At 46.8% G+C, this 23,802-nt stretch overlaps 1 protein-coding gene across 3 annotated transcripts in view; it reads right to left on the reverse strand.

The window, feature by feature from the left end:
• Nucleotides 1-23,802, reverse strand: part of ZNF423 (zinc finger protein 423) — a 408,064-nt gene that overhangs the window by 316,541 nt on the left and 67,721 nt on the right. For all 3 annotated transcript variants that reach the window (XM_064274145.1, XM_064274144.1, XM_064274146.1), the window contains exon 2: nt 20,131-20,190. In XM_064274145.1, the coding sequence (XP_064130215.1) occupies nt 20,131-20,190 (60 nt within the window). The remainder of the gene's footprint in view (nt 1-20,130; nt 20,191-23,802) is intronic.

A 23,802-nucleotide genomic window follows, 5' to 3' on the forward strand; every position in this document is an offset into this window, starting at 1 on the left:
AGCATGTATGTAAGGTGCTCAGCCCCCTTCCTGGCACCAAGTAAATGGTCACTGGATGGTGGCCATCGTTGCTGTCATTGTTATTGTTATCACAGAGCTACCTGCCAAGAACACAATAGTAAGCAAGAGGTACCGTCCCTACCTCTACAAAGCTCTCAGAGTCTGCAGAACAGTTGGCCCTAAGGCGGAGAAGAACATGAGAAAATGGACTGTATGTACTGAATTCAGGGTCAGTCTGATGTGCTGACCACCACAAACAATGGCCCCGTCACCAATTAAAGTAATCCACCAGGCCAAGAAAAAAGAACTGTCAGCACAGACAAAATAATGATTTTTGAAGCCTGTTGGTTAGGCAGGTCCAGCCTAAAGCACCCATGGTGTGAGCACACACATGCATGTGCGTGCACACACGTGTGCATGCATGCATGCAGCTGCACACACAGAGATGTTAAGAGAATGCAGAGGAGATGACAGCAGCCTAACTCCTGTGAGCTGCCTGAGCCTACAGCAGGAGGCTGGCTCGCACAGCAACAACAGTACCCGACCCAGGAGCTGCAGCATGTCCGCCAAGAAGCCAGGACCAGCCAGGCAGTGCAGTCTGGCTGCCCTTGACCACTTCCTACTGGGCACTGACCCATGGCTGCACAGCCCTGTACCCAGCCCTCTCAGGAAGGGAGCCTGATCACATGACAAAAGCTAACCCTGCCCACCACCTCTCACCAACCCCACCCTAGCCTAGTCTTCCTCTCTTGGGAAATGAGCCACACCCCACCAACCAGGGTCAGAGCGAGGACGGTCCCCTGATGATTTGGTCCCCCCAAACATGCAGCAGGGTGATGATGAAATTGTCCTGCCCACTGAAGTATGGCAAGAGATTCCAGACAAAACAAGGGCAAGAGGAAGGAAACTTTGAAGATACAGGTGCAGCCATGGGAGCACAGAGAAGTTAAGTAACCTACTCAAGGTCACACAGCTAATAAGAATCTGGACTGTAATCCCAGTTCTTGCTCTTAACAACCTGAACAAAAATCTGGCCCTGACTGCCAAGGGCAAATACAGAGACACAGAGGTGAAGTTCTCCACCCTGGCAAACGTCTGCCAGGTACCTGCTACGTACCTAGCCAGGGCTGGGCCCTGGGGGCACAGATTCAGACCTGTTCACTGCCCCATGAGTGTGCAGAGCGGCAAGGGCGGGTACTGAGCAGCATAACAAGCAGAGGGCAGCGAGGGCCTTCAGGAGGCACAAAGGGAGCTCAGCAATTGAGGAATCACAGTGAGCTTCTTGGAGGAGGCATTGCTTGAGCTGAGCTTTGAAGAATGAGAAGGTGCTCCAGAGGCAGAGGGCCCAGCCAGGGAAAAGGCAGGGGGAGCAGGCTAGTGGGCTGGAGTCATCTAACCCTCTAAATTCTCAGGCCAGCAGCTTAATCTCAGGCCCATCCAGCTCCCTCTGCTGAGTGGAAATCTGCATTTGAACAAGATTCCCAGGTTTGCATGCACATTCAAGTCTGAGCAGCTCTGCAGTGAACCACGCAGCAGGCATAAGGCTGAACAACGTGGGAGAGCATCATGAGCAGTGACCTCCCCAAGTGCACACGGAAGCTGTGTCCTAACCACTGAACACTCTCACATACACATGCACACTTGACCGCCCTGGTTTACAGCCAGGCTCCACATACCAAAGAACTATTGAGTTCCACCATCCCCCAGTGGGTCCTCGGGACCTTAGGGAGGACCAACACCACAGAGGTGACTCCTTTCTGTCCTCGGGGAGCGTGCAAGTTTGGGAGAAAGTAGGGCCAGCCCACTCCCCGTTATTACAATCCTCATTACTGATGTCCCTTGAAAAGCCCAATGACACTAGGGACACAGAGCGAGACCCGGGGCTTGGTGGCTGTGGGCGACCCCAAATCAGCTGAGCCGTGAGTCAGGCACCCACTCGGCAAAAAGCAAGGGCATAATTGCCACATGCGTGTTGTGCTCGAGGCTGGGGGTACAAGACAAATGTCATGGAGTCCCTGCCATCGAGGACACCCCCAAATCCACCCAAACCAAACCCAGTGCCATGGAATCAATTACAACTCAAATCCACCCAGAGGGAGCGAAAACCAGTGAGACAAGCCCAGCCCTGGGGATGTGAAACCGTCAGCCAGGGTGAGGGCGAGGAAAAGGAGTCAGAAGAGAGCTGCATGTGCACACGCCCTGGGCTCGGGCATGCTTGAGGACTGAGCACACACATGCACACGCAGGCACAGAATCTGGCACACGCATGTGTACAGCAGACGAAGCAACGAGGAAGCTGCACAGAGCCTGCCCAGAAGCATGAGCCCCAGGACTGGTCCAGAGCCAGAGGGAAGGGTGAGCAGGACACACCACACCTTCCTCGGAGGGCTTGTCCAGGGCAGCCACAGGGGACCCAGGATGCAGCATCCATGGATCAGAAGGGGCAGAGCCCCTGGGGCCGCCAGGGGGTCTGAGTCAGGCCTGTGGCTACACGGCACACTCACATGCATGCACACACGCACACACACGTGCAGGGGTCCACATGCACACATGGGCACAGATGCCCTTCCTCGTGGACTGCTCACCATGGTAACAGAGTGGCCACCTCTCAGCTCCAGTCACCATCTGAAGTTTTCTGAGGCCTCCCGTGCTGAGGGGGAAGCAGCTCGAATAAAGGCTCGGCCCAGGCTGGTCTGGCCGGGTGTCCACAGAGCAGACCCGCCAGCGCATGCCTGCCACGCTCCCCTGGTGAGCTCGGGCCACCACATCTTCCTACCCAGCCTGCCTGGCTCCACTTAGCTCAGCTCCCCACAGACTCCCCAGCCGAGCTAATGAGAAACTCCCCAGCTGGCCCCACATAAAAATGCATTTCATAAGTCTTTAAAATTCTGGGAAATTCTACGTCTATTTAGTGAGGCTTTTCTGCTCCTTTAAAATGTCCCCTGGCCCTCATCGAGAAAATGTCAGGGTTGGGGCTCAAACACAAAAGGTGGACAGCACCCTCCAAGCCAGCCGCAGCCAAAGGGCACCTGGAAAACTTGAAAGGATGGTCCCGGCAATGTAAATGTGGGCCGGTATCTTGGGAAGAGGGGCTGGGACATCTTCATTGATTAACCCAGTGTGGCGGTCCTCAGGAGAGAATTCAAGCTGAGCGCTCCATGGGGAGGAGGGAAAGAAAGAAGAGAAAGGGCCTGCCCAGCCTTGATTTGAGGACCGAAAGAAAAAGTTAAGAGGTGCTGGGAGCCCCTGAGAAAACTCCAGAGAAGAAAAAGATCACCTACACAAGATGCTGCTCATCACGGCATTATTTGCAAGAGCAGTCCCAGCGTCCAACAAGGGGGACGCAGGCACAAAAGTGAACGCCCATCCACTCATGACTCAAAGGCTCAAGGAGTGCAGCCGCTAAGGTAGAGTAGCGTGCAGACCGCGGCTATGCGTGAGACGCAGGTCTAGGGCGTGACAATGGAGCCCACTGTCACATTTACCCTGGGACTCCATCTACGCAGATTTGTTTATGCATGGACCGAGCTAGAAATGGGGCCGAGAGAAATGTAAACAGCGAGCGTACTGAAGTACAAGGTTTCGGGTGGTGTTTTTGTGCAGTAGTTGAAATAATAAATACAAGCTCTAAGAAAACACAAGAGGAGTGGAGCCAGAGCAGGACAGCAGGCTGGGCTGCGTGGAAGGACCCAAACTCCCTGCAGGAAAGGCCCAGTCTTCCGGACACCTCCACCCACTTCACTGGTCAAGACTTGGAAACGGACTGCGGGGGGTGAGGGGCTGTCACTTCTGTCAGGAATGGCAGACCCTGACCACTCTCCCTATCCCACTCACCACCCAGAACCAGGCTAAGAAAAAAATCAGTCTTCCATTCACCTTGCCCCCAAGAAGCCCCCAGGGTACAGGACACAGATGCTGGCTGGCTTTGATCCCCAACCTCAGCAGGCCCCAGGGCCCTGACCCCAGCCACACCTGCAGAGCTGCCCCTGTCCCCAACACCCAGTGTGAACAAAGGAAGAGGCCCAGGGAGCAAGGCTGAGGGCAGGGGGGTGAGTCCCCACCAGGAGCCCAGCCCACAGTGTTCTCCAGGCCTGGCCTCTGAAGATGGGAAGTGTGCGCAGGGCCTTCAAAACAAGTACCTCCTCTTCTGGGCAGAGAAACAGAAGGCTCTGGTCGAGACGCCTCCACCCTCACTGAGCCCCTGGGTCCCTCCAAAACAAAGTGCCTGGACCAACGTTAGGAGCCCTGGGTGGTACAACGGTTAAGCGTTTGACTACTAACCGAAAGACTGGTGATTTGAACCCATCCAGAGGCACCTTGGAAGAAAGGCCTGGCAATCTGCTTCCTAAAGGTCACAGTCTTAAAAACCGTATAGAGCACAGTTCCACTCTGCTGACAAGGGGTCACGACGTGTTGGAATGAACTCGATGGCAAGGGGATTGGTTTTCAGGTTTTGGACCAACATTTCACAGTTCCAGTGCTAAATTTACGGTTGAGCTATGCAGCCAGGCTTCCTGGGTTCAAATCCCAGCTCTACAACTTAGCAGCAGTATGGCCTAAAAGCAAGTCACCAGCATCTCTGTGCCTCAGTTTTTTCATCTGCAAACTGGGAGAGTTAACAGTTCCCACCTCACAGAGTTCGTTGCTCAAATGAGCTAGAATGCAAAAAGCACAGAGCAGGAGGCCTTGAAGATGGGAGAGATGGTTTCCATTAACCAGAAAGGCCTAAAACTGATCACAAGGCAACGCCTCTGAGGTCTGCTGCTGGGCCCTCACAAACAGCTGATTATATCCAGTGTTTCTCTCAAACCACAAGCTGTCTGCCACTGCCCCAAAATAAACTTGGCTAATCTGCGGAGGCCTCAGCCATTAGCCTTTGTCAACAAATTAGCCACTTTCCACCTCTAAGCGGCCCCCCCACCCTTGACCCTCACCCCATCCTTCCCTCCTTTGGAAGGAAGCCATCAGGGCAGCCTCCGCCCAGCCTGCGAGCAAACTGGCCCAGGAGCAGAGGAAGATTCAGATGAGACTGTGATTAGAAAGACCACATCACACTGCCCGCGCAAGCTCAGTGACCAGGGGAGGGAGGCAGAGCTGAATGTGGCCGGCTGGGTTCCCTGAGACCCCAGGTTGTAGAGCTCAGACTCACACAGGTCACTCCGGACGCTTAGCTTCATTCCACAGGGCTTGAGAGAAGAGAGAGGAAGAGCTGAAGAAGGACAGGCCTCTATGCTGGGATGGGCTGAGGAGAAGGGCATGTTGGAGGGAGCTGGTGCAAGGGGACCTGAGAGCCTGGAACAGCAAGCCTCACCAATGGCCCTGTGGTAAAGCCACACTTGCGACCTCCTGACTGGGGATAAGGCCAAAACCAGCTGTCAGAAGGACTCTGATTGGTCTGAACAGTGTTTCGTTTTAAGTTTATTTTATTTTTGGTGAAAATATACACATCAAAACATGCTCCCAATTCAATAGTTTCTACACATATTTGAAGAGTATTTTTTTTTAAATGTGAGCTGCCCATAATGAGATACCACTTCATGCCCACTAGGATGACTAGAATTAAAAGAAGAGGGGGGAGAATGAAAAAAAGGGGGGGGGGAATAAAAAGTGTTGGTGAGAATGTGGGAGACACAGGAACCCTCACACGCTGCTGGCAGGAATGAAAACAGTTTGGCAGTTCCTCAAAAAGTTAAACATAAAACTACTACATGATCCAGCAATTCCACGCCTGGGTATAGACCCAAAAGAAATGAGAACAGGTGTTCAAAAAAAAACTTGTACGTCAAGGTTCACGGCATCGTTCATGATGGCCAAGGGGCGGGGAGAAGGAAGAGGCCCATCAAATATAACAAATACACAAAAGGTGATATGTCCCTACAATAGAATATTGTTTAACCATAAAAAAGACTTGACGCGCTGCTTGATATACCCTACAACGTAGATGGACCTTCAGACATTATGCTACGTGAGATAAGCCACTCACAAACGGCCATATATTGTGTAATTCCACGTACGTTAAATGTCCAGAGAGACAGAAAAGTGGATTAAGGCTTGCTTAAGGCCCCCAGGTGGTACAAACAGTTGGCACTCAACTGCTAACCTAAAAGGTTGGAGGTGTGAACCCACCCGGCAGCACCACGGAAGAAAGCCCTGATACAATCCACTTCCATAAAGATTACAGCCAAGAAAACCCACTGGAGCAGTTTTACTCCATGACACATGGGGTCACCATGAGTCTGAATCAACTCGCAGGCAACAGGTTTGGTTTGGTTTGTGGTTAGGGCTGGGATTAATGGGAATGTGTGGGAGGATAGCTGAAGGGCACGGAGCTCCTTTCTGGGGTCATGAAAATGTCCTAAACTGACTGTGCCCAAGGCTGCATGCAAGTCTGAACGCAACGAAATCCACTGAATTACACTGTAAGTGGGAGAACTGTGTTGCATGTGAAATATATCTCAACAAAGCTGTTTTTAAAAAGATGAGTGCTATTTTTTTAAATAATTTTTATTGTGCGTTAAGTGAAAGTTAACGAATCAAGTCAGTCTCTCACACAAAAACCCATGTACACCTTGCTAAAAAAAATTTTTTTTTTTTTTTTGCTACATAATCCCAATTACTCTCCCTCTAATGATACAGGCCGTTCCCTCCCTCCACTGTCTCTTTTCATATCCATTTTGCCAGCTTCTAACCCCCTCCACCCTCTCATCTCCCCTCCAGGAGGAGATACCAACATAGTCTCAAGTGCCCACCTGATCCAAGAAGCTCACTCCTTGCCAGCATCCCTCTCCAACCCATTGTCCAGTCCAATCCATGTTGAAGAGTTGGCTTCAGAAATGGTTCCTGTCCTGGGCCAACAGAAGGTCTGGGGGCCGTGACCACTGGGGTCTTTCTAGTCTCAGTCAGACCATTAAGCCTGGTATTTTTATGAGATTTTAGGGTCTGCATCCCACTGTTCTCCTGCTCCCTCAGGGGTTCTCTGTTGTGTTCCCTGTCAGGGCAGTCATCGGTTATAGCCGGGCCCAATCTAGTTCTTCTGGTCCAGAACGATGTAGTCTCTGGTTCATGTGCCCCTTTCTGTCTCTTGGGCTCATAATCACCTTCTGTCCTTGGTGTACTTCATTCTCCTATAATCCAGTTGGGTTGAGACACATTGACGTATCCTACATGGCCACTTGCTAGCGTTTAAGACCCCAGACACCACTCTTAAAAGTGGGATGAAGAATGTTTTCTTAAGAGATTTTATTATGCCAATTGAATTAGATGTCCCCTGAAACCAGGGTCCCCAAACTCCTGCCCCTGCTACGCTGGCCTTCAAAGTGTTCAGTTTATTCAGGAAACTTCTTTGCTTTTGGTTTAGTCCCGTTGTGGTGACCTCCCCTGTATTGTGTGTTGTCTTTCCCTTCGCCTAAAATAGTTCTTGTCTACTATCTAATTAGTGAATACCCCTCTCCCACCCTCCCTCCATCCCCCCCTCATAACAAAAAAAGACTGTTTTCTTCTCTGTTTAAACTATTTCTCAAATTCTTATAATAGTGGTCATATAAAATATTTGTCCTTTTACCACTGACTAATTTCACTCAGCATAATACCTTCCAGGTTCCTCCACGTTATGAAACATTTCACAGATTCCTCACTCTTCTTTATCGATGTGAAGTATTCCATACTGTGAATGTACCATAATTTATTTATCCATTCATCTGTTGGTGGGCACCTTGGTTGCTTCCAACTTTTAGCTACTGTAAACAGTGCTGCAATAAACATGGGAGTGCATATATCTGTTCGTGTAAAGACTCTTATTTCTCCAGGATATATTCCAAGGAGTGGGATTGCTGGGTCATATGGCAGTTCTATTTCTCGCTTTTTAAGGAAGCACCAGATCAATTTCCAAAGTGGTTATACCATTTGACATTCCCACCAGCAGTGTATAAGTGTTCCAATCTCTCCACAGCCTCTCCAACATTTATTATTTTGTGTTTTATCCATTAATGCCAGCCTTGTTGGAGTGAGATGAAATCTCATTGTAGTTTTGATTTGTATTTCTCTAATAGCTAATGATTGTGAACATTTTCTCCTGTATCTGTTAGCTACCTGAATGTCTTCTTTAGTGAAGTATCTGTTCATATCCTTTGCCCATGTTTTAATTGGGTTATTTGTCTTTTTGTACTTGAGTTTTTGCAGTATCATGTAGACTTTAGAGATCAGGCGCTGATCGGAAATATCATAGCTAAAAACTTTTTTTCCCAGTCTGTAGGTAGTCTTTTCACTCTTTTGGTGAAGTCTTTGGATGAGCATAGGTGTTTGATTTTTAGGAGCTCCCAGTTATCTAGTTTTTCAGTCTGCATTCTTAATAACGTTTTGTATACTGTTTATGCCATATATGCTCCTAACGTTATCCCTATTTTTTCTTCCATGATCTTTATCGTTTTAGATTTTATATTTAGGTCTTTGATCCATTTTGAGCTTGTTTTTGTGCATGGAGTGAGGTATGGGACTTGTTTCATTTTTTTGCAGATGGATATCCACTTATGCCAGCACCATTTGTTAAAAACACTACCTTTTCCCCCATTTGACTGTTCAGGGGCCTTTGTCAAATATCAACTGCTCATCTGTGGATGGATTTATGTCTGGATTCTCAATTTTGTTCCATTGGTCCACGTATTTGTTGTTGTACCAGTAGCAGACTGCTTTGACTACTGTGGCAGTATAATAGGTTCTAAAATCTGGTAAAGTAAGGCCTCCCACTTTGTTCTTCTTTTTCAGTAATGCCTTATTTATCCGGGGCCTCTTTCCATTCCATATGAAGTTGGTGATTTGTTTCTCCATCTCATTAAAGAATGTCTTTGGGATTTGGATCGGAATTGCATTAAATGTATAGATCGCTTTTGGTAGAATAGACATTTTTATAATGTTAAGTCTTCCTATCCACGAGCAAGATATATTCTTCCACTTATGTAAGTCTCTTTTGGTTTCTTGCAAAACTGTACTGTAGTTTTCTTTGTATAAGTGTTTTACATTTCTGGTAAGATTTATTCCTAAGTATTTTATCCTCTTGGGAGCTACTGTAAATGGCATTGATTTGGTGATTTCTTCTTCAATGTTCTTTTTGTTGGTGTAGAGGAATCCAATTGATTTTTGTATGTTTATCTTGTATCCCGATACTCTGCTGAACTCTTCTATTAGTTTCAGTACTTTTCTTGAGGATTCCTTAGGGTTTTCTGTGTATAAGATCATGTCATCTGGAAATAGAGATACTTTTACTTCTTCCTGGCCAATCTGGATGCCCTTTATTTCTTTACCTAGCCTAATTGCTCTGGCTAGTATCTCCAACACAATTTTGAATAAAGGGTATCCTTGTCTGGTTTCCTCTCTCCATGGCAATGGAATGTTTTTATGCTCTGTCCATTTAGGGTGATGTTGGCTGTTAGCTTTGTATAAATGCCCTTTATTATGTTGCAGAATTTTCCTTCTATTCCTATTTTGCTGAGAGTTCTTATCATGAATGGTGTTAAACATTGTCAAATGCCTTTTCTGCATGAATTGAAAAAATCCTGTGGTTCTTGTCTTTTGTTTTATTTATGTGGTGGATTACATGAATTCTTTTTCTAATGTTGAACCATTCCTGCATATCTGGTATGAATCCCACTTGGTCATGGTGAATTATGTTTTTGATATGTTGTTGAATTCTATTGGCTAGAATTTGGTTGAAGATTTTTGCATCTACGTTCATGAGGGATATAGGTCTATAATTTTCTTTTTTTGTGGTGTTCTTACCGGCTTTTTGTAACAGGGATATGGTGGCTTCATAGAATGAGTTTGGTAGTATTCCATCCTTTTCTATGCTCTGAAATACCTTTAGTGGTAGTGGTGTTAACTCTTCTCTGAAAATTAGGTAGAACTCTGCAGTGAAGCCATCGGGACCAGGGCTTTTTTTTTGTTGGGAGTTTTTGATTACCTTTTCAATCTCTTCTTTTGTTATGGGTCTATTGAGTTGTTCTAACTCTGTGTTAGTTTAGGTAGGTGTGTGTTTCTAGGAATTCATCCCTTTCTTCTAGGTTTTCAAATTTGTCAGAGTACAATTTTTCATAGCAATCTGATATGATTCTTTTAAGTTCAGTAGGGTCTGTTGTAATATTGCCTGTCTCATTTCTTATTCAGGTTATTTGCCTCCTCTCCTGTTTTTCTTTTGTCAGATTGGCCAGTGGTTTACCAATTTTGTTGATTTTTTCAAAAAACCGGCTTTTGGAACAAGGCACAGCCAAGATGGCAGAATAGACAGATGCTTCCAGCGAGCCCTCTTTACAACAAAGACCCGAAAAAACAAGTGAAACGAGTATATTTGTGACAAGCTGGGAGCCCTGAGCATTAAAGGCAAGCTTAGACAACAAACTGAGGGGCAGGGGAAGGAAGAGACCATTCAGAAGCGGAGAGTAGTTACCGGACCTGAATCTCAGGGAGCCCTCAGGCGCCATTCCCGGAGTGGCTGCGGCGGGCTGGTCCTAGCATTGGGCCACAGCTTTCTCAGGGTGAAGCAGCCAGGCACACAGCCCACTTACACCCCCGGAACCTGAGCAGAAGGGCACTTGGCAAAAGCTAGTACTTGTGTATCTTTTACCACGCCCCCACCACGCCCAAGCCAGCTTCAGCAGCTGAATCCCTAGGCCTGAGATAGACCCTGGTGAGCACCTACAGCCTACCAGCCTTGGAGAAGGAAAGAATTTGCAACTGGGGGGAAAAGATAATTTGCTAGCTCCATTAACTGGGGGAGCTCAGGGCAGAAGCGGCTCCTGTCCAGGCATAAACCGTCCGTGGGCCTTGAGCCCCTTTCCCTTCTGCATGGACCTGTGTGGGCCTATTTTGGGAGAATAGGCCCTTGTTGGCAAACGCCAACCATTTCAGTGGTGCAGTGGAGAGGTGGGTGTTTAATGTTTGACATTGCTTTGTCTATTAAACAAGGTCCTCACCTATCCACAACAGGGACCTAAGGACTGGTGGCTCCACATGGGTCGCCCAGCCACCCGCAACAGGGGTCCAGGGATAACTGGTACCTCCCAGTCCTTACAACAAAAACTTTGGGTGCCCATGGTCCCTCTGCAGAACTCACCCACCAGCACGCTGTGGAGAATAGAGACGCGTTTTACTCAGAGACACTTGGGGGTTGGTTCTCAGCCCCCTGCATTGTTCAGAGTGTGACCCCCTGCTGCAATCAGATACTGGTGTATACGCCAAGCACCCCTGCCCCTCTAAGACTGTAGGACAGAGCCTGTACCACACACTTGATATCAGCTACCTGGAAACCTGAGCTGAATTCATACAAGAAAACTGAATGGACTCCTAAACTGATACACCTGATAACAGGTCTAGCCTGCTGGGGACAGGACACCAGAGCTCCAAAGGCGAAAATAATCAAGCTAGCTCACTCAAGCAACCCATAGGGGTATACCAAAACACAATAAAGCAAGCAGCTATGACACAGTACACAAGCATAAAATAATACAATAACTTATAGATGGCTTGGGGACAACAGTCAATATCAAGTCACATAAAGAAAAAGGCCATGATCACCTCAACAGGCTCTCAAAACAAAGAATCCAGGGATCTTTTAGATGAAAGTGCATTCCTCGAATTACCAGATGCAGAATACAAAAGATTAATATACACAACCCTTCAAGACATCAGGAAGGAAATGAGGCAATATGCAGAACAAGCCAAGGAACACACAGATAAAAAAAAGCTGAAGAACTCAGAAAGATTATTCAGGAACATAATGAAAAGTTTAATAAGCTGGAAAAATCCATAGACAGACAGCAATCAGAAATTCAGAAGATTAATAATAAAATTACAGAAGTAGACAACTCAATAGAAAGTCAGAGGAGCAGAATTGAGCAAGTAGAAGCTAGAATTTCTGAACTCGAAGATAAATCACTTGGCACTAATATATTTGAAGAAATATCAGATAAAAGAATTAAAAAAAAAATGAAGAAACCTTAAGAATCATGTGGGACTCTATCAAGAGAAATAACCTACGAGTGATTGGAGTACCAGAACACGGAGGCATAACAGAAAATACAGAGAAAATTGTTGAGGGTTTGTTGGCAGAAAACTTCCCTGATATTGCGAAAGATGAGAAGATGTCTACCCAAGATGCTCATCGAACTCCACATAAGGTAGATCTTAAAAGAAAGTCACCAAGACATATTATAATCAAGCTTGCCAAAAACAAAGATAAAGAGAGAATTATTTTTTTTTATAAGAGCAGCGAGGGATAAAAGAAAAGTCACCTACACAGGAGAGCCAATACGAATAAACTCAGACTACTCGGCAGAAACCATGAAGGCAAGAAGGCAATGGGATGAAATATTTAAAAAATTGAAGGAAAAAAATTGCCTGCCAAGAATCATATATCCAGCAAAACTGTCTCTTAAATATGAACGTGAAATGAAGACATTTCCAGATAAACACAAGTTGAGGGAATTCGTAAAAACCAAACCAAAAATACAAGAAACACTAAAGGGAGTTCTTTGGTTAGAAAATCAATAATATCAGGTATCGACCCAAGACTAGAACACTGGGCAGAGCAACTAGAAGTCAACCCAGACAGGGAAATCCAAAAAAAAAAAAAAAAGCAAGATTTAAAAAAAAAAGCCCAACACAGGCGATGTTATTATATAAAATAAGACAACATTAAAATAATAAAGAGGGACTGAGAAATGTAATCATACACCTTCCATATGGAGAGGAAGATATGGCGATACAAAGAAACAAAACACAAAAAAAATTATTAAAAAAAGAAAGAAAGAAAGCAGCAACAGGAGCAGAGCACATCCTTTGGACATGGGGCCCCTGCACCTGAGAAGCTCCTTGACCAGGGAATGTTTGAGGGCAAGGACCTTCTTCAAGAGCCCACAGAGAGAGAAAGCCCTCCCCCTGGAGCCGGAGCCCTGAATTTGGACTTATAACCTACTAGACTGTGATAAAATAAATTTCCCTTGTTAAAGGCAAAAAAAAAAAAAAAAAACGGCTTTTGGTCTTATTAATTCTTTCAATTGTTTTTCCATTTTCTATTTCATTTAGTTCTGCTCTAATTTTTATTATTTGTTTTCTTCTGGTGCCTGTGGGTTTCTTTTGTTGCCCTCTTTCTATGTGTTCAAGTTGTAGGGATAATTCTTTAATTTTGGCCCTTTCTTCTTTTTGGATGAGTGCATTTATTGCTATTAATTGGCCTCTGAGCACCGCTTTTGCTGCGTCCCAAAGGTTTTGATAGGAAGTGCTTACATTCTCATTGGATTCTACGTATTTCTCTTATTCCATCCTTAATGTCTTCTATAATCCAGTCTTTTTCGAGTAGGGTATTGTTCAGTTTCCAAGTGTTTGATTTCTTTTCCCTGCTTTTTCTGTTATTCACTTCCACTTTTATGGCCTTATGGTCAGAAAAGATGCTTTGTAATATTTCAATGTTTTGGATTGTGCTAAGGCTTGCTTTATGACTTAATACGTGTTCTATTCTACAGAATGTTCCACGTGCACTAGAAAACAAAGCATACTTGGCTGCTGTTGGGTGGAGCATTCTGTATATGTCTATGAGGTCAAGTTGGTTGATTGTGGCATTCCGTGTCTTTATTGAGCTTCTTTCCGGATGTCCTGTCATTCACCAAAAGTGGTGTGTTGAAGCCTCCTACTATTATTGTGGAGCTGTCTATCTCACTTTTCAATGCTGATAGAGTTTGTCTTATATATCTTGCAGCCCTGTCATTGGGTGCATAAATATTTAATATGGTTATATCTTCTTGCTGTATTGTCCCTTTAATCATTATATAGTATCCTTCCTTACCCTTTATGATGGATTTAACTTTAAAGTCTATTTTGTCAGAAATTAATATTGCCACTCCTGCTCTTTTTTGATTGTTGTTTGCTTGGTATATTTTTTTCCATCCTTTGAGTTTTAGTTTTTTTTGTGTCTCTAAGTCTAAGGTGTGTCTTTTGTAGGCAGCATATAGACGGATTGTGTTTTTTAATCCATTGTGCCACTTTCTGTCTCTTTATTTGGTGCATTTAGTCTATTTACATTCAGCATAATTATGGATAGGTATGAATTTAGTGCTATCATTTTGATGTCTTTTTTTGTGTGTTCTTGACAGTTTCTTTTTCCCACTTAATTTTATGTGCTGAGTAGATTATCTTAATGTATTGTCCTTTCCTCATATTTGTTGTTGCTGATTTTGTTTCTGCTGAGTCTCTTTTTTTTTTTTTCCTTGTATTTTATTTTGATGAGTAGGACAGTTTGTCTCCTTTGTGGTTACCTTATTATTTACCCTTGTTTTTCTAAATTTAAACCTACTTTTATTTCTCTGTATCACCGTATCTTCCTCTCCATATGGAAGGTGTGTGCTTATATTTCTTAGTACCTCTATATTATTTTAATGTTGTCTTCTTTTATATAATAACATCACTGTTACCCTCTTTTGAGCTTTTTTTTTTTTTTTTTTTTTTTTTAGTAATCTTGCTTTGTTTTTTTGATTTCCCTGTCTAGGTGGACTTCTGATTGCTCTGCCCAGTGTTCCAGTCTTGGGTCGATACCTGATATTATTGATTTTCTAACCAAGGAACTCCCTTTAGTATTTCTTGTAGTTTTGGTTTGGTTTTTATGAATTCCCTAAACTTCTGTTTATCTGGAAATGTCCTAACTTCACCTTCATATATAAGAGACAGCTTTGCTGCATGTATGATTCTTGGCAGGCAATTTTTTTCCTTCAATTTTTTATATAAGTCATTCCATTGCCTTCTTGCCTGCATGGTTTCTGCCGAGTAGTTCAAGCTTATTCTTATTGGCCCTCTTTTGTAGGTGACTTTTCGTTTATCCCTAGCTGCTCTTATAATTCTCTCTTTATCTTTGTTTTTGGCAAGCTTGATTATAATATGTCTTGGTGACTTTCTTTTAACATTTACCTTATGTGGAGTTCGATGAGCATCTTGGATAGATATCTTCTCATCTTTCATGATATCAGGGAAGTTTTCTGCCAACAAATCTTCAACAATTCTCTCTGTATTTTCTGTTATGCCTCCGTGTTCCGGTACTCCAATCACTTGTAGGTTATTTCTCTTGATAGAATCCCACATGATTCTTAAGGTTTCTTCATTTTTTTTAATTCTTTTTTCTGATTTTTCTTCAAATATATTAGTGCCAAGCAATTTATCTTTGAGTTCAGAAATTCTGGCTTCTGCTTGCTCAGTTCTGCTCCTCTGACTTTCTATTGAGTTGTCTACTTCTGTAATTTTATTGTGAATCTTCTGAATTTCTGATTGCTGTCTGTCTACGGATTTTTCCAGCTTATTAAACTTTTCATTACGTTCCTGAATAATCTTTCTGAGTTCTTCAATTACTTTATCTGTGTGTTCCTTGGCTTGTTCTGCATATTGCCTCATTTCCTTCCTGATGTCTTGAAGGGTTCTGTGTACTAAACTTTTGTATTCTGCATCTGGTAATTCGAGGAATGCACTTTCATCTAAAAGATCCCTGGATTCTTTGTTTGAGAGCTTGTTGATGTGATCACAGACTGTTTCTTTATGTCACTTGGTATTGACTGCTGTCTTGGAGCCATCTATAAGTTATTCTATTAGTTTATGGTTGCTTACTCCGTCATAGCTTCTTACTTTGTTTTGTTTTGATATACCCAAATGGATTGCTTGAGTGAGCTAGCTTGATTATTTTTGTTTTTGGAGCTCTGACATCCTGTCCCCAGCTGGCTAGAGCTGTTATCAGGTATATCAGTCTAGAAGTCCATTCAGTTTTCTTGTATGAATTCAGCTCAGGTTTCCAGGTAGCTGATCATCAAGCGTGTGGCACAGGCTCTGTCCTACAGTCTTAGCGGGGCAGGGGTGATTGGCGTATACACCGGTATCTGATTGCAGCAGGGGGTCACGCTCTGAACAAGGCAGGGGGCTGAGAACTGAACCCCGAGCGTCTCTGAGGAAAGCGCATCCCTGTTTCCTAGAGCGTGCAGGTGGGTGGGTGCTGCAGACGGACCTTGGGCACCTAAAGTTTTTGGTTGTAAGGACTGGGAGGTACCGGTTACCCTTGGACCCCTGTCTTGGGTGGCTGGGTGACCTGAGTGGAGCTACCAGTCCTTAGGTCCCTCTCATGGGTAGGTGAGGACCTTGTTTAATAGACAAAGCAATGTCAAACATCAAACACTCACCTCTCCACCGCACAGCTCAAATGGTTGGAGTCTGCCAACAAGGGTCTATTCTCCTGAAATAGGCCCACACAGGTCCATGCAGAAGGGAAAGGGGTTCAAAGTCCACTGACGGTTTACGCCTGGACTGGAACTGCTTCTGTCCTGAGCTCCCCTGGTTAGTGGAGCTGGCAAATTATCTTTTCCCCAGTTGCAAATTTTTTCCTTCTCCAAGGCTGGGAGGATGGCTCTAGGTGCCCAACAGGGCCTATCTCAGGCCCAGGGACTTCAGCCACTGAAGCCAGCTTGGGGGCAGGGGGGCACGGTAAAATATACGCAAGTACTTAGCTTTTGCCGAGAGCACCATACTTCTCAGGTTCCAGAAGTGTGAGTAGGCTTTGTTACTGGCTGTTTGTCCCTGAGGAAACTGCGGCCAAACACTAGTACCAGCCCGCCGCCACGACTCTGGGAATGGTGCCTGAGGGCTCCCCACGATTCAGGTCCGGTAACTGCTCTCCGTTTCTGAACTGTCTCTTCCTTCCCCTGCCCCTCAGTTTGTTTTCTAAGCTTGCCTAGAAGCTCAGGGCTCCCAGCTTGTCACAAATATACTCGTTTCACTTGTTTTTTCGGGTCTTTGTTGTAAAGAGGGCTCGCTGGAACTGTCTGTCTATTCCGCCATCTTGGCTCCGCCTCCGCTGTTTTTTTTAATCCAATGATTTTGTATGAAAATCCAGCTTTCTGCTTCTCTTTCAAAAACTCAGAAGATCTGACACATCTGAACCCTGAGGTCCAGTGGACTAAAGCTGTGGGATGGCTGCCCCTGAGCAGGGCCTGCGTCCTGCGACCTCCCCACTCACCAGTGTCATCAGACAGCCACCCCAACACCAGCCCACAGAGAAATGCTGTAGCTGCTGCTGGAAGGAGCGGCCACCTCATAGGGTAGCTGGGGTGGTTCAGTGAGATACTGCGGGCCATGTTCACAATGCGCCTGGCTCAGACTAAGTAAGTGCTCAATAAACGTGATCGTCACCCACATCCAGGGCTGCCTCCTGAACTGACTTTGTCCTGCCACCAGGATTTGAGCCATCTCACATGCCCCATGCTCAGGGAACACAAACAGACCCTAATAGCCTAAGTCAGACACAGAATTGGGAAGGAAAATATATCAAATGCACACACTATAAAAATCATCGGACAAGGGCCAAAGAAAAAAAAAAACAATCCATTGCCTGGCTGGGAGTTACCCGCTGTCTGGGAGGCTCTGGCCTCACAATCCCCACCTCCAAGGGATCATCCAAAGCAGATGCACCATGACAGCTTTGGCCCCAGACCTCTCCCAGCACACACATGTGGGGTTATGTGTGGTCTTTCCAGCCACCACGCTGACACCCATCTACTTGCTGCACACAAGCCCCAGGCTCAGGGCTAAAATGAAAGTCCCAATACCTGTGCCATTCCTGGGTGCCCCAGAGAGGCCCTGAGGCCATCCCGCCAGGGAGTCACAGAGCCTCAGGGACCCTTAGCATCGCCCCTGCCTTCTGTGGATGGGGAGGCCCCTCCCTGCCTTAGAGACGAGTCACATGTCTACGGCAAGCCAGCGATTGACTCTCCTGCACAGGGTTCTCCGTCCACCACAGCCCGCTGCTCTCCCATCTGTCCCCACCGCCTCCGGCACTGCTGGGAAAGCAGTGGGAATGGCCAACCTTGTGCAGACGACACTGGGCTGGGCATTCCTAGTTCAGGGTCGGGCACAGTGGGGGTCCCCTTCAAGGTTGGTGGTAAGCCTACCCTCTGGGCAGAGCCTCTTTCTGTGTGCATGCACCCCACATCCCTCAGGACATCTGGGTTTCTGAGACACAGAGCTTTAGGCTCTCCTGTGCTGCCCCCAACCATGAGGACCACATCTCCCCCACATAGGAGAGAGACAGGGTGGGGGCTATGCAGACCCTTCCTTCTTCCTCCCCAGTGTGCACCCCAAGGTCCCAGGAACAGCAGAGAGGTCTGTCCTAACCCTGGAATCCCTCCTAGATCTGAGTCCCCTTCCACCATCCCAGCTTCAGGACAAGGCCCTTCCCTGTCACCAAGGGCCAGGGTGCCTGCAGACACAACACTGCCCAAGCCTGGGTCAACCAGGACCCCTCTGACTCTCCAAGCAGCCTCAAAAATCTGCTGGAAAGAGCACTGGACCAGAAGTCTAGGGTCCCTTTTATCCAGTCTGTACCATCACTTTTCAAATTTCGGCCATTTATGGACCATCTTCACGACTTTTGCTGAATTCAAGTATTACATACTATTACTTAGAAATTTCTTGTCAATTCATTTTTCTCACTTAAACGAACTTAGCGTCATCACTGGGTCTGGGTTTTAGTGTCATCTCAGGACAGAACGTCTATAACATCGCCAACTGGAAGTCAGTTGTGTTTTTATTTAACATGCATAGAAACAAATCATAACCATTAAAATGTTAAATCTTCATATGCCTGTTCTAAAACTACATTTTTAAACTACTGACCGGGAGCAAATCTTTCTCCTTGACTCAGTTTCTACATCTGAACAAGGAGAAAGTTGAACTAAATGAAATTGAACTGAAAGATTCTAGAAGACTGGACAGGCTCCAGCTCCCCCATGACTCCAGAGCGAACTGGTCAAGATCCTGGGCCTGGGCTGGCACAAGGCAGGGAGGCGACAGGAAAGGAGAGCCTGGTACCTCCCCGACATGGACAAGCATCAGGCCAGGGGGCCCACTGCAAGAGAGCCACAGGCTAGATAAGGAGCAAGCAGGACAGCCATATCCCCCACACAGGAGTCCCCAAGGGCCCTAAAAACAGCTCCAATCCTAAGCTCCATGACCAGCTACAAATTACAGAGCTTTACAGTTAGAGAAACCTCAGTCATCCACCTCTTTTTACAGCTGGGGAAACTGAGGTACAAAGAGAAGGAGCTTATGCAAAGGCAGGACTGAGCCAAAAAGCCAAGTTCCCTGATTGCCAAGTCACCCCCACCAGCCCCCAATGCCCACTCTGATGGTAAATTTTATGTGTCACCTTGGCTGGGCTATGATTCACCGTGGTTTGGCAGAACACTTATACTAGCTGCTATTCCATAATGTAATGCAATGACCTTCCGTAACGTCATCAAATGTAATCAGTCGAAACATTGAAAAGGGAGTTTCCTTAGGGTGTGTTCTCTCAGCTCTGCACTCTCCATAACCTGACCTGTGGATCTTGGGACACAGACTACGGAAGTCTCCAGCCTTCACCTGACTGACCTATGGATCTGGGGCTCGCCAGACCCCACGATCCTGTGCGCTAACTGCTTGAAGTAAACTCTCTCTTATATATGTATGCATATATATGTAAGATATCTGTCTATCTGTATACATATATATAAATATCTATCTGTGTACATATGTATGTATCTATCTGTATAGATGTAAATATCTACCTGTACATATGTAAATATCTCTCACTGGTTTTCTCTAGAGGACCCTAATACACCCACATCCCACTCAGGTTTGAGGGTCCCCGATTACCTCCCTCAGTAATTACTTACCCTCCTCCCCCGAGTTACCAGCCTTCAGAGTGCAAGTCAGCCCCTTCCAGGAACGAAATACAAGAGTTCTGATTTAGACTGGAGTGTAAATGTCCTATTGAAAGTGTTTTCTCTGTAACTGGGCTGGAAGGAATTTGCAACGCACCCACTGCAGGGACCTTCAGAGCTATGATGGGGTCACGGCCCTTCTGAATGCGCCCACAAGAAGGGTACATGGCCCCCGTCTATAATAGATTTTACTGACGGTAAGGAAAGGATATAAAAGTCGGGCCGCACAGGGTAGTCCGGACTGGAAACAGGAATGTGACTCCAAGAACACATTTTCCATAACCAGATGGGTGGCTTTCTGAGATCCTGCGCCAGCCCCCCAGGACCCTCAGCAGCCCTCCCACCAGCCCCAGGCATTTACCTGATGCTGCCACGAAGGAATCCCAGGCCCGCGAGAAGTCCGAGGCCTCCCCTTCTTCAACTGAAAGAGAGAACAGAGACAGGACTGTGAGTTGTAAGGCTGTACAAACAGGCAATGGGGGGGGGGGGGGCGCCCACAGGACAAGGAAGAACTCACTTGTGTACATTTCTAACACCCATGTCCAGGGGAGCATGACCTAACTGGTGCTGTCAAGCCGACTCTAACTAACAGCGACCCCATGCACGTCAAAGTAGAATTGTGCTCCATGGGGTTTTCAATGGCTGGTTTTTCCAGAAGTAGATCACCAGTCCTTTCTTCCAAGCTGCCTCTGAGTGGATTAAACATCAACCTTTCAGTTAGCAGCCAAGCAGGTTAACCATTTGTACCACCCACGGACTCATGTTCAGGTGAGAGGGGTTACAAGCCTACAAAGAAGCCTTTGTTGGTGTCAGAGACTTAAAATGACTAGGCTAAAGCATGAATGACAAATACATGCTGTGTCTGTTAAGTGTTTCCACCCCTGTGCCCCTGGCAGACATCACTAATCAATCACAGAACTGTCCTGAGCCAGGATGCAGCATGGAAATCTTCCTCTACACAGTGCAACAGGCCGTTCCTAACTCTCAGCAGAGTCTTCCCCTGAAGTGAAGCTATTTGTGACTCACAGAATAAAGGGAAGACTGAGACCTCTCCCAGATCCTGCGGACATCATCCTCTACCAAGCATCCCATCAACCACCACTGAGATGTGAAAGCTTCCATTATTATTCCAAGAAACAAACAAGGTTGCTCTCAGAGGTTAGCAAGCTCGGGGTGCTGCTCCCCACACTGAGACCTGACCCACAGACAGACCTCGGGACACACTGAGGTCAGCTCTCCTATGGTCAGCAGGTGAGTACCCCAAGTCATAGGCTGCGGCACAGAAGGCAGCTCCTTCCCCACCTCACCCCGGGCCCACAGCATGAGGCTGGGTGGGGTGGGGTGTCCCTGTCACCCTAGACCCCAGCATGTGAGGCCAGGCTGGGGGAGGTCACGTACTTGAGAACATAGGAGGAACTCTATCCAGCATAATAAAGCCCTTGTCCTGGAATTAATCCCAGGCAGGGCATGTAATAATATTAAAGTGGGTTATGGACTTTGTAAAATGGAACGTTGTTGAAGCCAAAAATGTGCACACGCAGTGTTTTTCAGATTTAACAGGCTCTGGAGCTCCACACGTGTGCAGGCTGCAGCTACACCCTATTCTCTCATGCTGCCAGAGCCACTGCTACGTGGGTACAGCTGTGTGCCGGGCACTGCGCTAAATCCCTGTCAGAGGGCTCAGAGAGGTGAAGTGAGGCGCCTGAAGACACACAGCTAGGAAGAGTGCACGCAGAGCTGGCCTCAAGCCCAGGGCTGTCTGTCTTGAAGGTTATGCCTGAAACACTGTCTACTAAGGGTTGGAAGACGCCGTCCAGAATCCTAGCAACCTGGATCTGGAAAGCAGCGACTCCAACCCACCACACCAAATGCAAGTCTGTGGCGTGCGGGGCCACCAGCCGGCAAGAGGAGCTGGAAGGCTGGCTTGAGGTCAGAACCGGGGTTCTAGCACCAGCCTGCCTGGGTGCAAATCCCAGCTCTTCTTCTTACAGGCTGTGTGACCTTGGGCAAATTATTTAACCTTTGGACTTCAGGTTTCCCATCTCAAAAATGGAGACAACTGCAGTGAAGTCATAGGTTGTGGGGAGGGTTAAGTGGGATGGTGTCTACACAGCTGAGCACCGTGCCCACACAGGGTAACTGCCCCGTACACATTGGAGTCCCTGGGTGGTGCGAACGGTTAACCTGCTCAGCCGCTAACCAAAAAGTTGGAGGTTCAAGGCCACCCAGAGGTACCTTGGAAGAAAAGCCTAGCAATCTATTTCCAAAAAATCAGCCAGTGAAAACCCTATGGAGCACAGTTCTACTCTGACACACACGAGGTCGCCAAGAATCAGAATCGACTCTACAGCAACTGTTTTGTTTTTCAACTTGTCGGAACAATCCCCAGTTAGAACAGGGGTGAGAGTGTTCGTGGCGGGGGGGGGACCACAGCTTCAGCAGCTCCGGGAATTAGAAGTCCTACTCTGCACAACGCAGCCATCTGCCCCCCGTCTCCCCACCAGAGCCTTTCAGAACGTATTTTCTTCTAAAACAGCGCACCCAAGAGGGAAACTTGGCCTGGGACCAAAGCTATTGTTTTACTTAGCTAGTTACAGCTGGGGTGGGTTTTCAACTACGCAGCTTGTAAATATGAATCAAAATCTCGTGTCAGACAAAATTAATACCACTCACTAAGATGATTCCAGTCATACAGGCTCTGAGACACAGGCGGGTGATGCTTAGAGCCATCGCAGGCCAGCCGCACGTGACAGGAGCAGTTGTTAACAGCACTTTGCCACACCTTAAAATCAGTTTCCATCTCACGCATTCATCTTTCACTTACTTAAAAAAATTGTGTGTGTGTATCTCACCACCACCGGTGAGCACCGAGTCAATTCTCGATTCCAGCTGAACCGTGTATGTCGAAGTAGAACTGGGCCCCACAAGCTTGTCAATGGCTGATTTTTCAGAAGTAGATTGCCAGGCCTTGTGTGTACACTGAAGGGGGAGGGCGTGAGGGCATGATGTGTGCATGGGGTAAGCATGTCCACGTGAGGGGGGCACACAGGGTGAGTGTGCCCGCACAGGGCTGGGCCAGACTTGCCACTATGTTAGCAACATTAAAATGAGGCTCCGGGTTCAGGACCTCTCACGGACACAAGCCCCTTCTCTGGCCCTGGGTCTTGTTTTTGTAACATTTGCAAAAGTGAGATCTGTTACCTGTGTACGACCACTGCCTCTTTCTAGTCCGAAGTCCCTCTCATCTCCACTCCTGTCAGTGACCTTGGAGTGGCCGCCAGGTTTGCATTATTTTTCTTAAAGGGACCCCAAAACTGTCTAAGCTTCCTGCCCCAGAAACTCTGCCCCCTCCCCCCAGGGGCCCAGCAGCAGACTAGGTGTCACCTGCCAAATGCACGTTTGAGCACACACAGGTCCACGTGTACACAAGTACTTGAGAGACTCAGAAAGGTCCCATAAGTCACCCAAGGTCACACAACCAGGAGGCAACGACTCCCAAGCCCTCCTAACCGCAGGAGCATTGCCTCCTGTTTACGATTACATGACCAGAGGCTGCGTCTCAGTTCCCTGCTCAGCCCTTCATGACCCTTCCCTAACACAGAAGTCCTTACTGTATCCGCCTGTTTGTTAATTGGCCTTTATCTGCCCCACTCAGGAGGCACGGACCCTGCTTGTCTTGTTCGTTGCCATATCCCAGTGCCTAGCTCAGTGAAGAGACATTATTAGTAAGTGCTCAACAAAAATGTTTTTGGACAAATAAGCACACAGGTCCCGGGATAACCCCCAGAGAGTCTGCTTGTGGGCTAAGCTTTGTTCTAGACCAGGCAGTGGATGACACACACACATGTCTGTCTCCTCCACACCACATCACCCATCACCTCATTCCCTCACCCTATACTCACACAGACTCCTGCAGCACTCTCATTGCCAAGCAGGAAACAGAGATCTCTTGCTCCCGCTTAGTCCTGAGCAATCTCAAGGAGCAAAAAAGCACAGATAAAGCAGGGAGAGTGTCATGTACATCTGTGCAGGT

This window comes from Loxodonta africana, chromosome 21 (assembly GCF_030014295.1).
Source record: "Loxodonta africana isolate mLoxAfr1 chromosome 21, mLoxAfr1.hap2, whole genome shotgun sequence".
NCBI classification, from domain to species: Eukaryota; Metazoa; Chordata; class Mammalia; order Proboscidea; family Elephantidae; genus Loxodonta; species Loxodonta africana.